The 11,480-nt window shown below is 35.9% G+C and overlaps 1 protein-coding gene across 4 annotated transcripts; it reads right to left on the bottom strand.

Annotated features, from left to right (window-relative positions):
- Positions 1–6: 6 nt before the first annotated feature.
- On the bottom strand, positions 7–9,012 carry LOC125768721 (potassium channel subfamily K member 18). 4 transcript variants are annotated; one of them, XM_049436765.1, is made up of 10 exons: positions 8,677–9,012; positions 7,213–7,642; positions 3,108–3,255; positions 2,551–2,699; positions 1,568–1,669; positions 1,349–1,479; positions 764–900; positions 530–653; positions 300–404; positions 7–222 (listed from the first exon to the last, which is right to left on the bottom strand). In XM_049436765.1, exons 2-10 carry the CDS (start codon positions 7,349–7,351, stop codon positions 121–123), a joined length of 1,137 nt encoding a protein of 378 aa, XP_049292722.1. In that variant the 5' UTR covers positions 7,352–7,642; positions 8,677–9,012; the 3' UTR covers positions 7–120. The 4 variants fall into 4 exon arrangements, with proteins under 4 accessions (XP_049292722.1, XP_049292721.1, XP_049292719.1 ...); XM_049436764.1 differs by lacking the exon at positions 8,677–9,012 and adding an exon at positions 8,343–8,664 and having other exon boundaries at positions 7,213–7,624; XM_049436762.1 differs by lacking the exon at positions 8,677–9,012 and adding an exon at positions 8,343–8,664.
- Positions 9,013–11,480: the final 2,468 nt, after the last annotated feature.

The following is an 11,480-nucleotide window of genomic DNA, read 5'->3' on the forward strand; positions in this document are numbered from 1 at the left end:
TGTTACTCAAACGTGTCTTAACTGGGCACTGTTTATCGTCATATATTATGTCTTTGATAGCTTGCAGAATAGTTTATTGTTTCGATAGTCGGTAAAATCGGTAGATCGTTCATTAATGATCTAGCTTTCAGGCTCGTCGACTGGTACTGGCACCGCTTTAGCACAATGGAAGCAACCCCTGACACACTTTTTAAGTGACCGTATTTTGTAGATGACTTGTTCCTGTAGAAAAGTGTGACCAAAAATTTCGCGGATTACTATCCTTAGCTTCAGCTGCAATCGCAAGCGCCGTAACCCACCTGCATTAAATTGAAGCACATTGCAATCAACGCCATACCGAGCAGTAAGTAAACCGCACAAAGAATGAAACTGATTTCCATTTTGGTATCACCTTTGGTTTGTAGCTGTAAGATAAAAATAAATAACAAACAAAACATTAGTTTATCTGCAATAGACATATCGTGTTAAGGAAGTTTCTTTAGCCAGTAGTTAAAATGTTGCTTATTGCTACTTAAAACAAACGGCTTACCGATGCACCAGGAACGATATCACCGAAACCTATGCTGCTTAGTGAGATAAAACAGAAATAGCTGCCGTCAAGTAAGTCCCAGCTTTCCCAATCGGCAAAAAGACTAGCTCCAAAAAATATGTACCTGCAAGGATGATACGATCACAACATCGTTTCGAGTACGATATATCGACCATTACGTGGAATGTGCAGTTGCATTCACGCTATAATAGACAGCTGATTTCTTTTACTTACCCTATCATTATCATAATACAAATCGTTATTGGAACGGTGACGGTATTCGTCTCGGCAGTGATTTCTTCCTCAATTTCTTCATCAACATTGGACGTCGTGATGGTATTATTGTCAAATCCATTATCACCCATTTCCGACTGCGTTAGTATCACCAAACCAGTGATTACATGTTGTGCCGTTGTACGTTAATAACATGGAATAGCATTTTGGGATGTGGCATGGGATTAAGAAATTAAAAAAGACATAAAATAATAAGCAAAAATCTGCTCATAGGATATACAAAAATGTATGAAGAGTAAACTGCACGTGGAATATATCTTGTTGAAACAAACAAATATTATGTAGGTTAAAGTATTGCAAAATTTTTGAAAATTAAATTTTTAATGCAACATTTCATTTTTCTTTAAAGATGCTGCTCTTGTTTACTAAATTATCTTACCAAATTATCTTGAAACTTAAATGAAGTTATGTGGTATACTATAGACAGCATGTTAATAACATTATTAGTTCCACCTTACACCATTTTAGCAACAAGTGTAATTCTACAAAGGAGATTTGCTACCTGTATGGAATATTTTTACTCACTGAGTAGTCTCGCTCTTCCGTACGTGCTCTTCGTCTTGCTCGCATTGCCCTCCTTCTGGCGACACCAGGACATACACGGCATAGACAAAACTTTGCATATATCCATTTAAATGATTTAGCCAAAATATCACCTGGTAAAGAAAAACATTAATTAGGCAAATGTTACAATAATTGTCTACTTAACTGTGTGTATATATATGAATTTGATATCGGTCTTACCAATGTTGGAGAGGTAGAGCAGAAACAAAGGCATCCCGATTATAGTATAAAATATCGTTGCTATTTTCCCCCATTCGGTACGAGGAACGATATTACCGTATCCTGAAAGAAGCGTAAGCAGTAAGACGTGAAAATTTGTTTGTGTATTCAAAGGATTTCATTTAATTGGTCATAGGATCACATATTAATAGTACAAAGAACCGAACCCCATATAAATTGGCGTTTTCCTCAACTTATCGTTGGAGTTGTATACATAAAAAAACTTACTTACTAAAACAAAGTTCTAGTACTCTATCACTGGTTCGAAAATTCCAAATTGCAATTAAATGGTTAGCTAAAACATTTCCGTTAATGAGCAAGCAGTCATTAAAACCTGACTAATAGCGCTGAATTTGTTTATGTAATTTTTTTTACCTAATTTTTAATGTTTAATGGTTAAGTTGCAAGTAACCCGGGGTGGCGGCCCGGTGGTGCATATGATAAACGGCGCCCGTCCACACTTCAGGACCGAGTTCAAATCCCATCCGGACCGTCCCCCCGTAGCATGGACTGACTATCCTGCTACGTGGTAAAATAAGTCTTGATACGACCAGGCCGTTCTAACCGAGCAAAAAAAAAGTTGCAAGTAAAAGGAATTATTAGTATATTACATTGTACAATACAATTTGAGAATCTCTGTTTTGTGATACTGAATATTTTAGGAACTTACGACATGATACGGCTTGTTGGTAGTTTTATTGAAGTTATAAGTTTTTCTGTTAAATTAAAATATTATAACTACAATCTATGATGCAAAATTTTGATCATAATCCAAATGCAAAATCATACTTATTCAATTTGTGGTTAAAAGAAATATGAATGATAATTTATTCACATAATGTTTTAGACTTGTTTGGATGCCCTAGCTGGTAAGTAAAGTAGTAAAATGTTTGAATCATGTACAATGAACAGTGAACATTATGCAAAGAACGTATTTTGTTTACCTATGGTAGTAATCACTGTTAGCGAGTAAAGAAATGCTCCAGAAAAACTCCATTGAGTTTCACTCTCCAGTGTGATGTCGCTGCCCTGCCAACCTCGCCGTGCCCAGAGCACTATTTTTTCTTGATAAGCACGTATCTCATTTCCTACTCTAAAACGAAAGAGGAACGAAATCACATATTTTTATGCACTATTGCTGGACAAAAGCATCTCTTGGAGTATTTTGTTGATGGATTTGTATACTGTCTATGTTATTGCGGTCGTAGTGCGTGGTGCTATGTATTGTGTAACGTGACCAGTGTTTGCTTATCTTTGGGATATTGTGGGATCGACAAAAGAGACAAATAAAACAACCCAGTAACCCCATAGAGTACAGTCAGTGCTCGTCTTACATCGGGCTTTGAAGCCGTTTAGAATCAACGTCATATAGTCGTCTGCAATCAACAGACATCCCTTCATTCAATCGTCGGGAAGCTTGAAGAAGATGCTTTGAAGCCGGAGAAAACAAGTCAAAAAGGGAAGGAAGCAACCCAAAAAAAAAACAAGTTACATTACTTACTTCTCCTCGAAGACACTTTTGTTGAACACATTCACTTCACAGCAAGATATTTGCCACAGTCTCATAGCAGTTTCGTTCCTCTTAAACGGTATTTGAGCAAACCTTTCCAGTGCTTCATTGCCCTCTATCGCGATGAACATGAACGCACCTGTAATTGAAATGTACATAATAGATGAGGTTAAATTCTAGCTTCCGCATTTGAGAATGATGTGCATTTTTTCAACAGTTCTGGGTTGTTTCAATTGCAACCCAGTTGCATAGAAGATATGTTTATGTACATGAACCAGATCGTATGTGTTGTTTTAAGTTGTAGTTATTAACACGAATCATTTTTATTCATTAACATAAGATACTTTTTACGTTATACTAATCCCTTAATATTGCTTCGTTTCACAACGTTGTAAACTAAAAAAAAGTACATACTTCGCCAGTACGTATACCAGTAAGTGTATAGAGTAATAATGCTGGTAAGTATTCTCTTGCTTTGTTTGTTTTCTTTGCATTGAGCTTTCAGAGGGTGATGAGAATTAAAGTGAGGAATTGCTCACTCACTACCATAAAAAAAATCTATGCAATGGAGGAAAAAGATCATCGTCAATAACAGGACGTGTCAGTATACAATGCTATAGGACTATACTATTACTATAATATTACTAACAACCAACATAATACGAGAATGTTTGGTTTGTTTTAACAAGCGTTGTGTGTTGTGGCGCTTGATAACCATTAAATTTAGTAAATTTTAGTTTTTAGAAGAAGTAAATATATTTTTAAACAGTGTTGAATGCGAATGTCGTCTGAATTGAAACTCTTAATGCTTTTGGGCTATAAAATCCAATGTGTTTATGCGTGTTTTTGTTTATCTCTTAGTTTTGTTTTGTTGTGAAGTTTTCAATTAAGAATACGTTACGTACCGAATATTTTAATAATTGTCAGAGGTTATTTTTTTTTTGTTTATTCTTTTACGAAAAAATATTTCCTTCTATATAGGTGCTGGGCCACGAGAGCTGACAAAAATGTTACTAATTTCTCAATTGACAAAAAAAAACTTTTTCCGTGGACGTGCGCACGTTTTTACACTTTGATCAAAGGAAATATTCATTGATTATATTTTGTCACATGGCAGATTGATCAAATAGTGAATACCTATATCAATTCTTTTCCAACGATTTCATCACCTTTGAAATGATTTATTTTACATATGTTGAAATTTATTTAAGTTTTGACTAAACATCAAACATTGCGTCAACTTGACAGTTTTCCAGGCCTTTATCCAAACAAAAAAATTAAAAAAAACTTCATCTTGTCACAAATTTGACATCTTTTTGTAAACTCTTATTAGTCTATTATTAGTCTCTTATTAGGCTTATTAGTTTCATAAAATTGGTACTAAAGAAGGAGCTACGAAGGAAACATTAGAAGATAGCTAGGAGGTATATTACAAAGTGGATGAGATAGAACATAGCTTCATAGTAAAAGAGAATAAGCCTATGTGCTATAGCATGTTGTATAGTCCTCCCTTGTACCCCCAATTGAGGTTAAGGTTCGCCTTTTGTGTGTGCTTCGAGTTTGAACTGATTGCACTGCTCTTCCATGTACATTTTTGTTTAGTATCGCGATATAAAATAGCTGTCGTTCATTTTGCACATTTTGACACCTGAGTTTTGCAACATTTTTCGCGCGCTTTCAAACACTTCTCAGAACTGTAAACCATAATGAGAACATATCGTAGTTTTTTTCGTGCCATCTTTCCTAGCACCAATGCAAAAAACAATCAAAAACAAAAATTGATCACGCATTGCGTTGCGATACGCTGCGTTGGAACAAATACTTCAGCATAAGCGGATTCGAGATAAGCAATTTTATAGTGCATAATATTTGCTGAAAGAAGTAATACCTGAGTATTTTAAAAATAACCAAAATACGGTTTTTGTTATTACTATAAAAATGAGTATAAATTAAAGTTAATTTGAAAAGAGGTAAATTTTTGTGGAAATTGTCGGAAAAACATAAAAATATTAGATTTTACTCCTAATTCTTTGTAACATTCAAATATACAATCTCTTAATACGCAATATATACGACATGTTACGTAATTCGGAATTACTGAAGTATAGAATGAATTTTATACGAAATTTACATTTTTTAAACTTTCTATTACTAAGTAAGTAATTACAGGGACATTTGCATAGGGTGCGGGGGCCCACTTTAAGGAATGGCCCAAGGGAATATGAAATACGCGTCCATCGGTATAGAAACACCCAATACGATAGCGAATCGCCCAAAATTGATATGGAATCGCGTGCCATCGGACAGCACGCCAAGTGTAAACACTTCCACAAAATTAAGTGTTTTCTACAATGTGATTAAAAATTAATTACGATGTTTGACAATTTGGAAATAAAGATTTTATAAATTTTGCGTTTTGTATTCTTGTTTGGTATGGAATATTTGTTTGACTTTTTAGATTTCATATCGATTCCATTTATTTAGATTTCCTCAAACTACTTAGTTAACAATAGTCTTGGCTTAGATTATGAGCTAATGTAATGTTTCAGGCTTCAAGAAGCATAAAATGAAAAGTTAAACTATCTAAAGAAAGACACATATGACATAAAATTAAACAGATTGGTATTTAATTAAAAAAAATGCATCAAAAGAATAATTTTTAATTTGGTGTGAAAGAGCGCACCGTTTTATTTTTTGTACTGCAAAAGACAAATATTTTTGCAATACGAATTTTATAACAGATATTCCACGATATTCGATATAAAACGTTACTGAACGAATCCGCTTATATCGAGTATGTACCTATGTGTATATCGAGCTGTACGACGAGCTTACTATCGTACAACGAATTTGACCCGCCAGGCTCATGTCATTCGAATGGCACCAGTCATATCATTCGAATGGCATCAGGAGAGACTTGCTCACAAAGTTTTTAAATGTCGTCCACATGCACAGAGGAGGCATGATAGTGGGATAACGCAGAACAAATAAGCACACATATTATTTTTCTGTGTAAAATATTTGCATTATTATATGTAGATACTAAACTAAAGTCAATGTAACTCATGGACGTCTAGATATGTTCATTGTTCCATTGTTCCATACATACATTTTCTGTACGATAATTCAAATGAAATGAACGTTGCCTAAAATTATATAAACCCATTCATTTATTATTAAGTAACAAATTTTAACTGTTTAGCAGATCAATGTCAGTAAAGTATACTATTCAAGGATATTACAATCTTCAACCATTTAAGCGCTAGCATAAAATTAGTAAAAAACGAGCATTTTTGCAGAACTTTAGTCAACATGCATAATTAACACGTTTGAACACAAAATTTAATTCCAATTTTTTTGTCTGTTCTAGTTCTGAGTAAACAAAAAGGCATTTATTCAGATTTTCCTCAAACAAGTTTTAGAAACTTTCTCCATATCGTCTTGGCTTAACGACCTCAGAGGGGATGGACCAGATGTGATTTTAATCCCGGTCTTGTCGTGTGGAAACGCCCTTCCTACCCTTCAAATACTATTCAACGGGAATTAATGAAAATTTTGTCCTTTCCATTGATTCCCAATACGTAACAATATATGTAAAACACAGAAAAAATCTACTTTGCTAGAAAAGAAAACAAATGTTTAAAACCTCCATTTTTCACATTTATTAATTTTAGCTTGTATTACATTTATTCTTCAATTAATTCCCCAACCCCAAACTAAGATGGAATGATGACGTTGACACGTTTGTCGGAAAGGCAGGAATATTGGATTGGAATTCGAACGTGCTCGACTGTGAGCGGTTTAGAGGACTCCGTCAGCAAGGCAATACCGCGAAGTGGTTGTAGCGTAAGATAAGTAAGTAAGTAAGTAAGTTGACATTTAGTAATTATGTGTATAAATCGGTATATTTATGTGTGTGTGTGTGTGTGTTTATATTTACAAATAATTTTGATATCAAATGGAAAATATTGTAAGTACGTTGAACCAGCTTTAGAGCAAATCGATTTCAACTTGCAATTTCTCAAGAAAGGTAGAAAAATTCTACATTTATTTACAAAAATTTAGTTACATAGGCATCTTACAATGGGGGGCTTACCTGCTATCATATACAACACTACGAGGAATATAATTCCCACATTGCTGAACATAAATGCCGTGAAATTTCGGCAATGATCCTTCGCTCGTTCAGCAAATGGTGGCTTTTGACGACGTCTTATTGAACGCTTTCGTTCCATGGTACGAAGAAGTTGAGATGTTTGCTTTCCTTAAATTATGTTTGAGTAATGTTCTCTATAATCCACCACTGCCACGGGATGTTGATAAAGATTACAATTTTTCAGATATCCGGTGTGGTTTAAGATAGTTGGAATTATGATACGGCTGACTCTTTGTGACAGCAGCAAAACCGCTGAAATCCATCACTTTTTTTAATGTAGCACACAACATACGTTACATAGCTTATCATAGACCCATCATTGATAGTGTATTGATTTTAGCAACTCCGAAAACTGTAGAACAATACAATTCTAAAAAAACCATTAGAACACCAATTAACGTTAAGAACATATGTAGCTAATACTTCTTAATGTGATATTCTATTGTAATCCGTAATGTAGCCTTCATAACTGTGACATTGAGACCGAGCATTGTAGTACTTGAAAATTATATATTCATATATATATGTATATATATACACACATGCATATATAAGTTAAGTTGTTTGTTTCAAGCAACTACAATCTCAGCTCATGATGGGATTTTATGGCGCAACACACTTTGCACTGATCGTATCACACTTTGTTTTGAAATCCTTTGACCGGGGAGCTATTAATGCCGATCTTGTTTGATCCAAACTGTAACTGTTCCTGTGTTTTATTCACTGACAAACTAGGCTAGCGATAGAGATTGTCGGTCGTACTTATATTTATAGCCAACAGACTGTGCATGAATAGATTCAAGTCGATTGTTGTAATTTGCACTCATTGAAAACCACATCAATATTTTTCAGGCATTCAGCAAGGAAATGCTGAATGTAGCTTGTGGTGCACGGCTATAAAAACACTTCAGAATGTTCATGTACCAAGCGATTACATTTACGTGACTTTGTAACGGGGAATATTGAGATGAGCACGAACGTTCGCATCATTAACAAAGTTTCGTTTATGGTAAATTTCGGAATTTCCAGCCATAGTACATATTGCAACACAACATTTCACTTGACTCTACCGTAATAACGCCAGTGATCTCGAAGCTGCTCACGAGGTTACGAAGCGAATGCGAAGTACGCACATACAGATTTTCCGCACATTGTGGGTGATGGATTTCTTTATGATCGGAACATGATCTTCACTACGCGAATTTTTCATCGAAACTGGCCTGTGAAAGCAATGATCGCACCAGAGCAGCGAACTCTCTGGTAGCTGACTAGAGCTCTAGAAAATGTGGAAACCACTACATGCGTTAGATGAGTAGGATTTTATTTTGTCGATACGCGTATTCTTTTCCCAGATATTTCCCGTAGCCGCGGGCAGAGAACCATAACGTTGCGTGATACACGGACCTGACTACAAAACAGTACGGTGATCTGCAGCTGTGTGTGAATCGGAGCGAAGGTTTCGACTGTCGTACATATGAAATGGTAGTGGTGGTGCGATCTTTCGTTCAGAGATCACTGCAGCGAAAATGGTGAATATTCATTTTCCTATGCTTGACATCAGAGCGAACGATCGTTATCGTTCGCTCACTCTCACAGCCTCGATAGCGCACAAGATGCAACCGTTTTTAACAGGTTTCGTGAGAGAAATTATTCGTCAATATGAATCATTCCTTCATATCGCGCTAGTGGCTCCGAATCGTAGACCGATTTATTGATTTTACACGTAATTTAGTTTCGAATCGGCGTTCGATCCGTTTTCAGTCGAATGACACGGTTTTCCAACACGGAGATTCCTGTCGTCGTTGGGTGGTATCGTGCAATAGTGTCCAAAAATAAACATGACACGTTCGATCAAGATCATCTCCCGCACGGAGTGGTGTCGTTCTCGCTGCTTGATAAATGTCTCAAACCCATTGCTGTTTGGTTCGTCCTCCGCAGAGAATTGCATAGAAACTTGTCATGTTCAATTATCTTCACGGCGGTAGTGGCTTGATTTTGCAAACGTGAAACCTTTATGCAAAGGCCGTTTTCTGTATGCGAATAAATTGAATGATTGTAGTGACTGCAGCAAACCGGTATGTTAACGTTTTCACACAGGTCGTGTTCCCTTCTTCTCACCGGTTGGCAGGAGAAGCAAATTGCGAGGAGAAACATAGGTGGTAGGTACTGCTAAAACCACGACGACCGATGCCGTTGCGTTATGTGTTTACGTTTGACGCTGTCTGGTATGAAAATAGAACATATTTTTCTCCCCTCTTGATCTGCTGCCCATCCTTTGGAGACAAGAATATAATTCCTGCCGTCCGAAAAAGCAGTGTTACGACGACGACAACTACGACGACAGTAATAAATGAATGTGTGTATATGTTGAATAGCAGCACTGTATGCTGTAAGGTTTTGATATTTGCTGCAACAATCTACATTATACGGCTGAAATAATGCACCGGAAGATTGAAGTTTATATACTATATAAAATTGTTGCTCAGAAACAACCGTAATGAGGATTCGACAGAAGGAATACAAGATTACCTTGAATGTTGAACCAAGAAAAGAAAAAAGTAAAACAACAAAAACGAATAAGATAGTTTTGTAGAATCAGGTGAATATTTTATTGATTATTCAATGTATAGTTGAACTTACCACGTGACTTCTGTTTCATTGCATTTCCTAAATGTTTTGTTATTGCTGGGTTTTGCGGTGTTATTTTAATGGTAAGATCAGAAAAGGTATAGCTAGTAGCAAGTCTTTTGTTTTCCTTTAACTTGTAATTGATCATGTATAAAAAATATTCGGTCCAATAGTGTAGTTGGTAGCGGCGGCGGGTTTACACGACAGGACCGGTAACAATTCTCATTCGGAGCGTTCACTCCGTAGTACGTACTAACTATCTAGTTACATTGTAAATGGAAGTCTAGAAATGGCACAAGCCCACAGATCTACTAGATTGTTGCGCCATGAAGTAAAAGAATAAGAAGATGCAAGATATTTTTATTTGAAGATAATTTCATAGCCCTCGGAAAATAACTTTTAAACAGGTTCTTCGCATAAACGTTTTACTTTTTATTCGTAGGCTATAATCTAGGCTTATTTTTACCACCTAACCGAATTCTCAATCGTTGATATAGGGGATGATCTGAAAGAGATTTTTGTACCGGTCCTACAATTAATGGTAAAACAATTTTAATCTTAAAAAAACTTAAGTAAAGTTATTTATTTTATTTTTCCATTTAGAATTTAATGGATGATAATAGTAACTCATTAGCATCCGTTTCGTATATGTCTTCCGGAATGGAATACATTAAGTTTAATTTAAATGTTTTAGTTGGAATTTGTGAAAAAATAATCTTCAGAAGTTATTTAATATGTATGTAAGTCTGATTTCAAGTTAGTATGTAAAGAGAGAGATAGACTCTTTACGACCTTAACGACTTAACGACCTCTAGGATCATACCGGTCATCTCTGGCTTACTGGACTTATTTTTACCACTTAGCCGGATCGTCCGGATGTGATTTGATACCCGGTCCTGTCTTGTGGAATCGGCGAAGCTTATTACAAACATCACCGGCTATGTGACCACTCCTTGTATGTTATAGCAGTAATTATTAAAACTTCTTAAACAGGAGTGGTAAAATACTACAGACAAAACCAAAACCCAGGAACGACACCTAACATCCATAAAACCATAAAGAACGACGGCTCTTCGTGCTGTTTATTCACGTGAAAAAGAATAACGAACGTGTCCGATGGATGATGGCCAAAAGTGTCTCCCCGCTGAAGCCATGTCCTTTGACAAAAAATAATTAAACAAACGAAAAAACAACGAAAATGGGGGTTCATTTCTCCCATGCGATCCGAGTATTTCTGTTCGGTTTTTACAGAAGGCAATGTACCTATTGCCTTTGGCCACGGTTTACCTGGGTAGACTTTTCCGTAAATAACAATTCGTCATTGTGAGATATTTGGATGTTGTCGTCTAAGATAGTCGCTGAGGAAAATTTATGACACCTCAAAAGTACTCAGCTTGGCTTAGTGAAGCGAATGCGTTTGCCATCGGTGTCATTTGCGGTTGCACGTTAGTCCGCTGGTACGATGGCAGTAATGTCGATGAGCCCCGTGAAATTTGATATTTTGAATGACAGTCGATCCATAATGTAAAGCAGATGTGCGTTATGAAAAGTTTACTGTTCCGATAGTGCTGTGTAAAAAC

Source organism: Anopheles funestus, chromosome 3RL (genome assembly GCF_943734845.2).
Source record: "Anopheles funestus chromosome 3RL, idAnoFuneDA-416_04, whole genome shotgun sequence".
Classification (NCBI taxonomy): Eukaryota; Metazoa; Arthropoda; class Insecta; order Diptera; family Culicidae; genus Anopheles; species Anopheles funestus.

What these genes read in the sequence shown, in the direction of transcription:
- LOC125768721 (XM_049436765.1), bottom strand. Translation starts at nt 7,351, where the DNA reads ATGGAACGAAAGCGTTCAATAAGACGTCGTCAAAAGCCACCATTTGCT. An exon ending in AACAGTGATTACTACCATAG is followed by an intron (nt 1,670 to 2,550) that starts GTAAACAAAATA and finishes CGCTTCTTTCAG; the next exon opens with GATACGGTAATATCGTTCCT. An exon ending in TGTGCTTCAATTTAATGCAG is followed by an intron (nt 223 to 299) that starts GTGGGTTACGGC and finishes ACTTTTCTACAG; the next exon opens with GAACAAGTCATCTACAAAAT.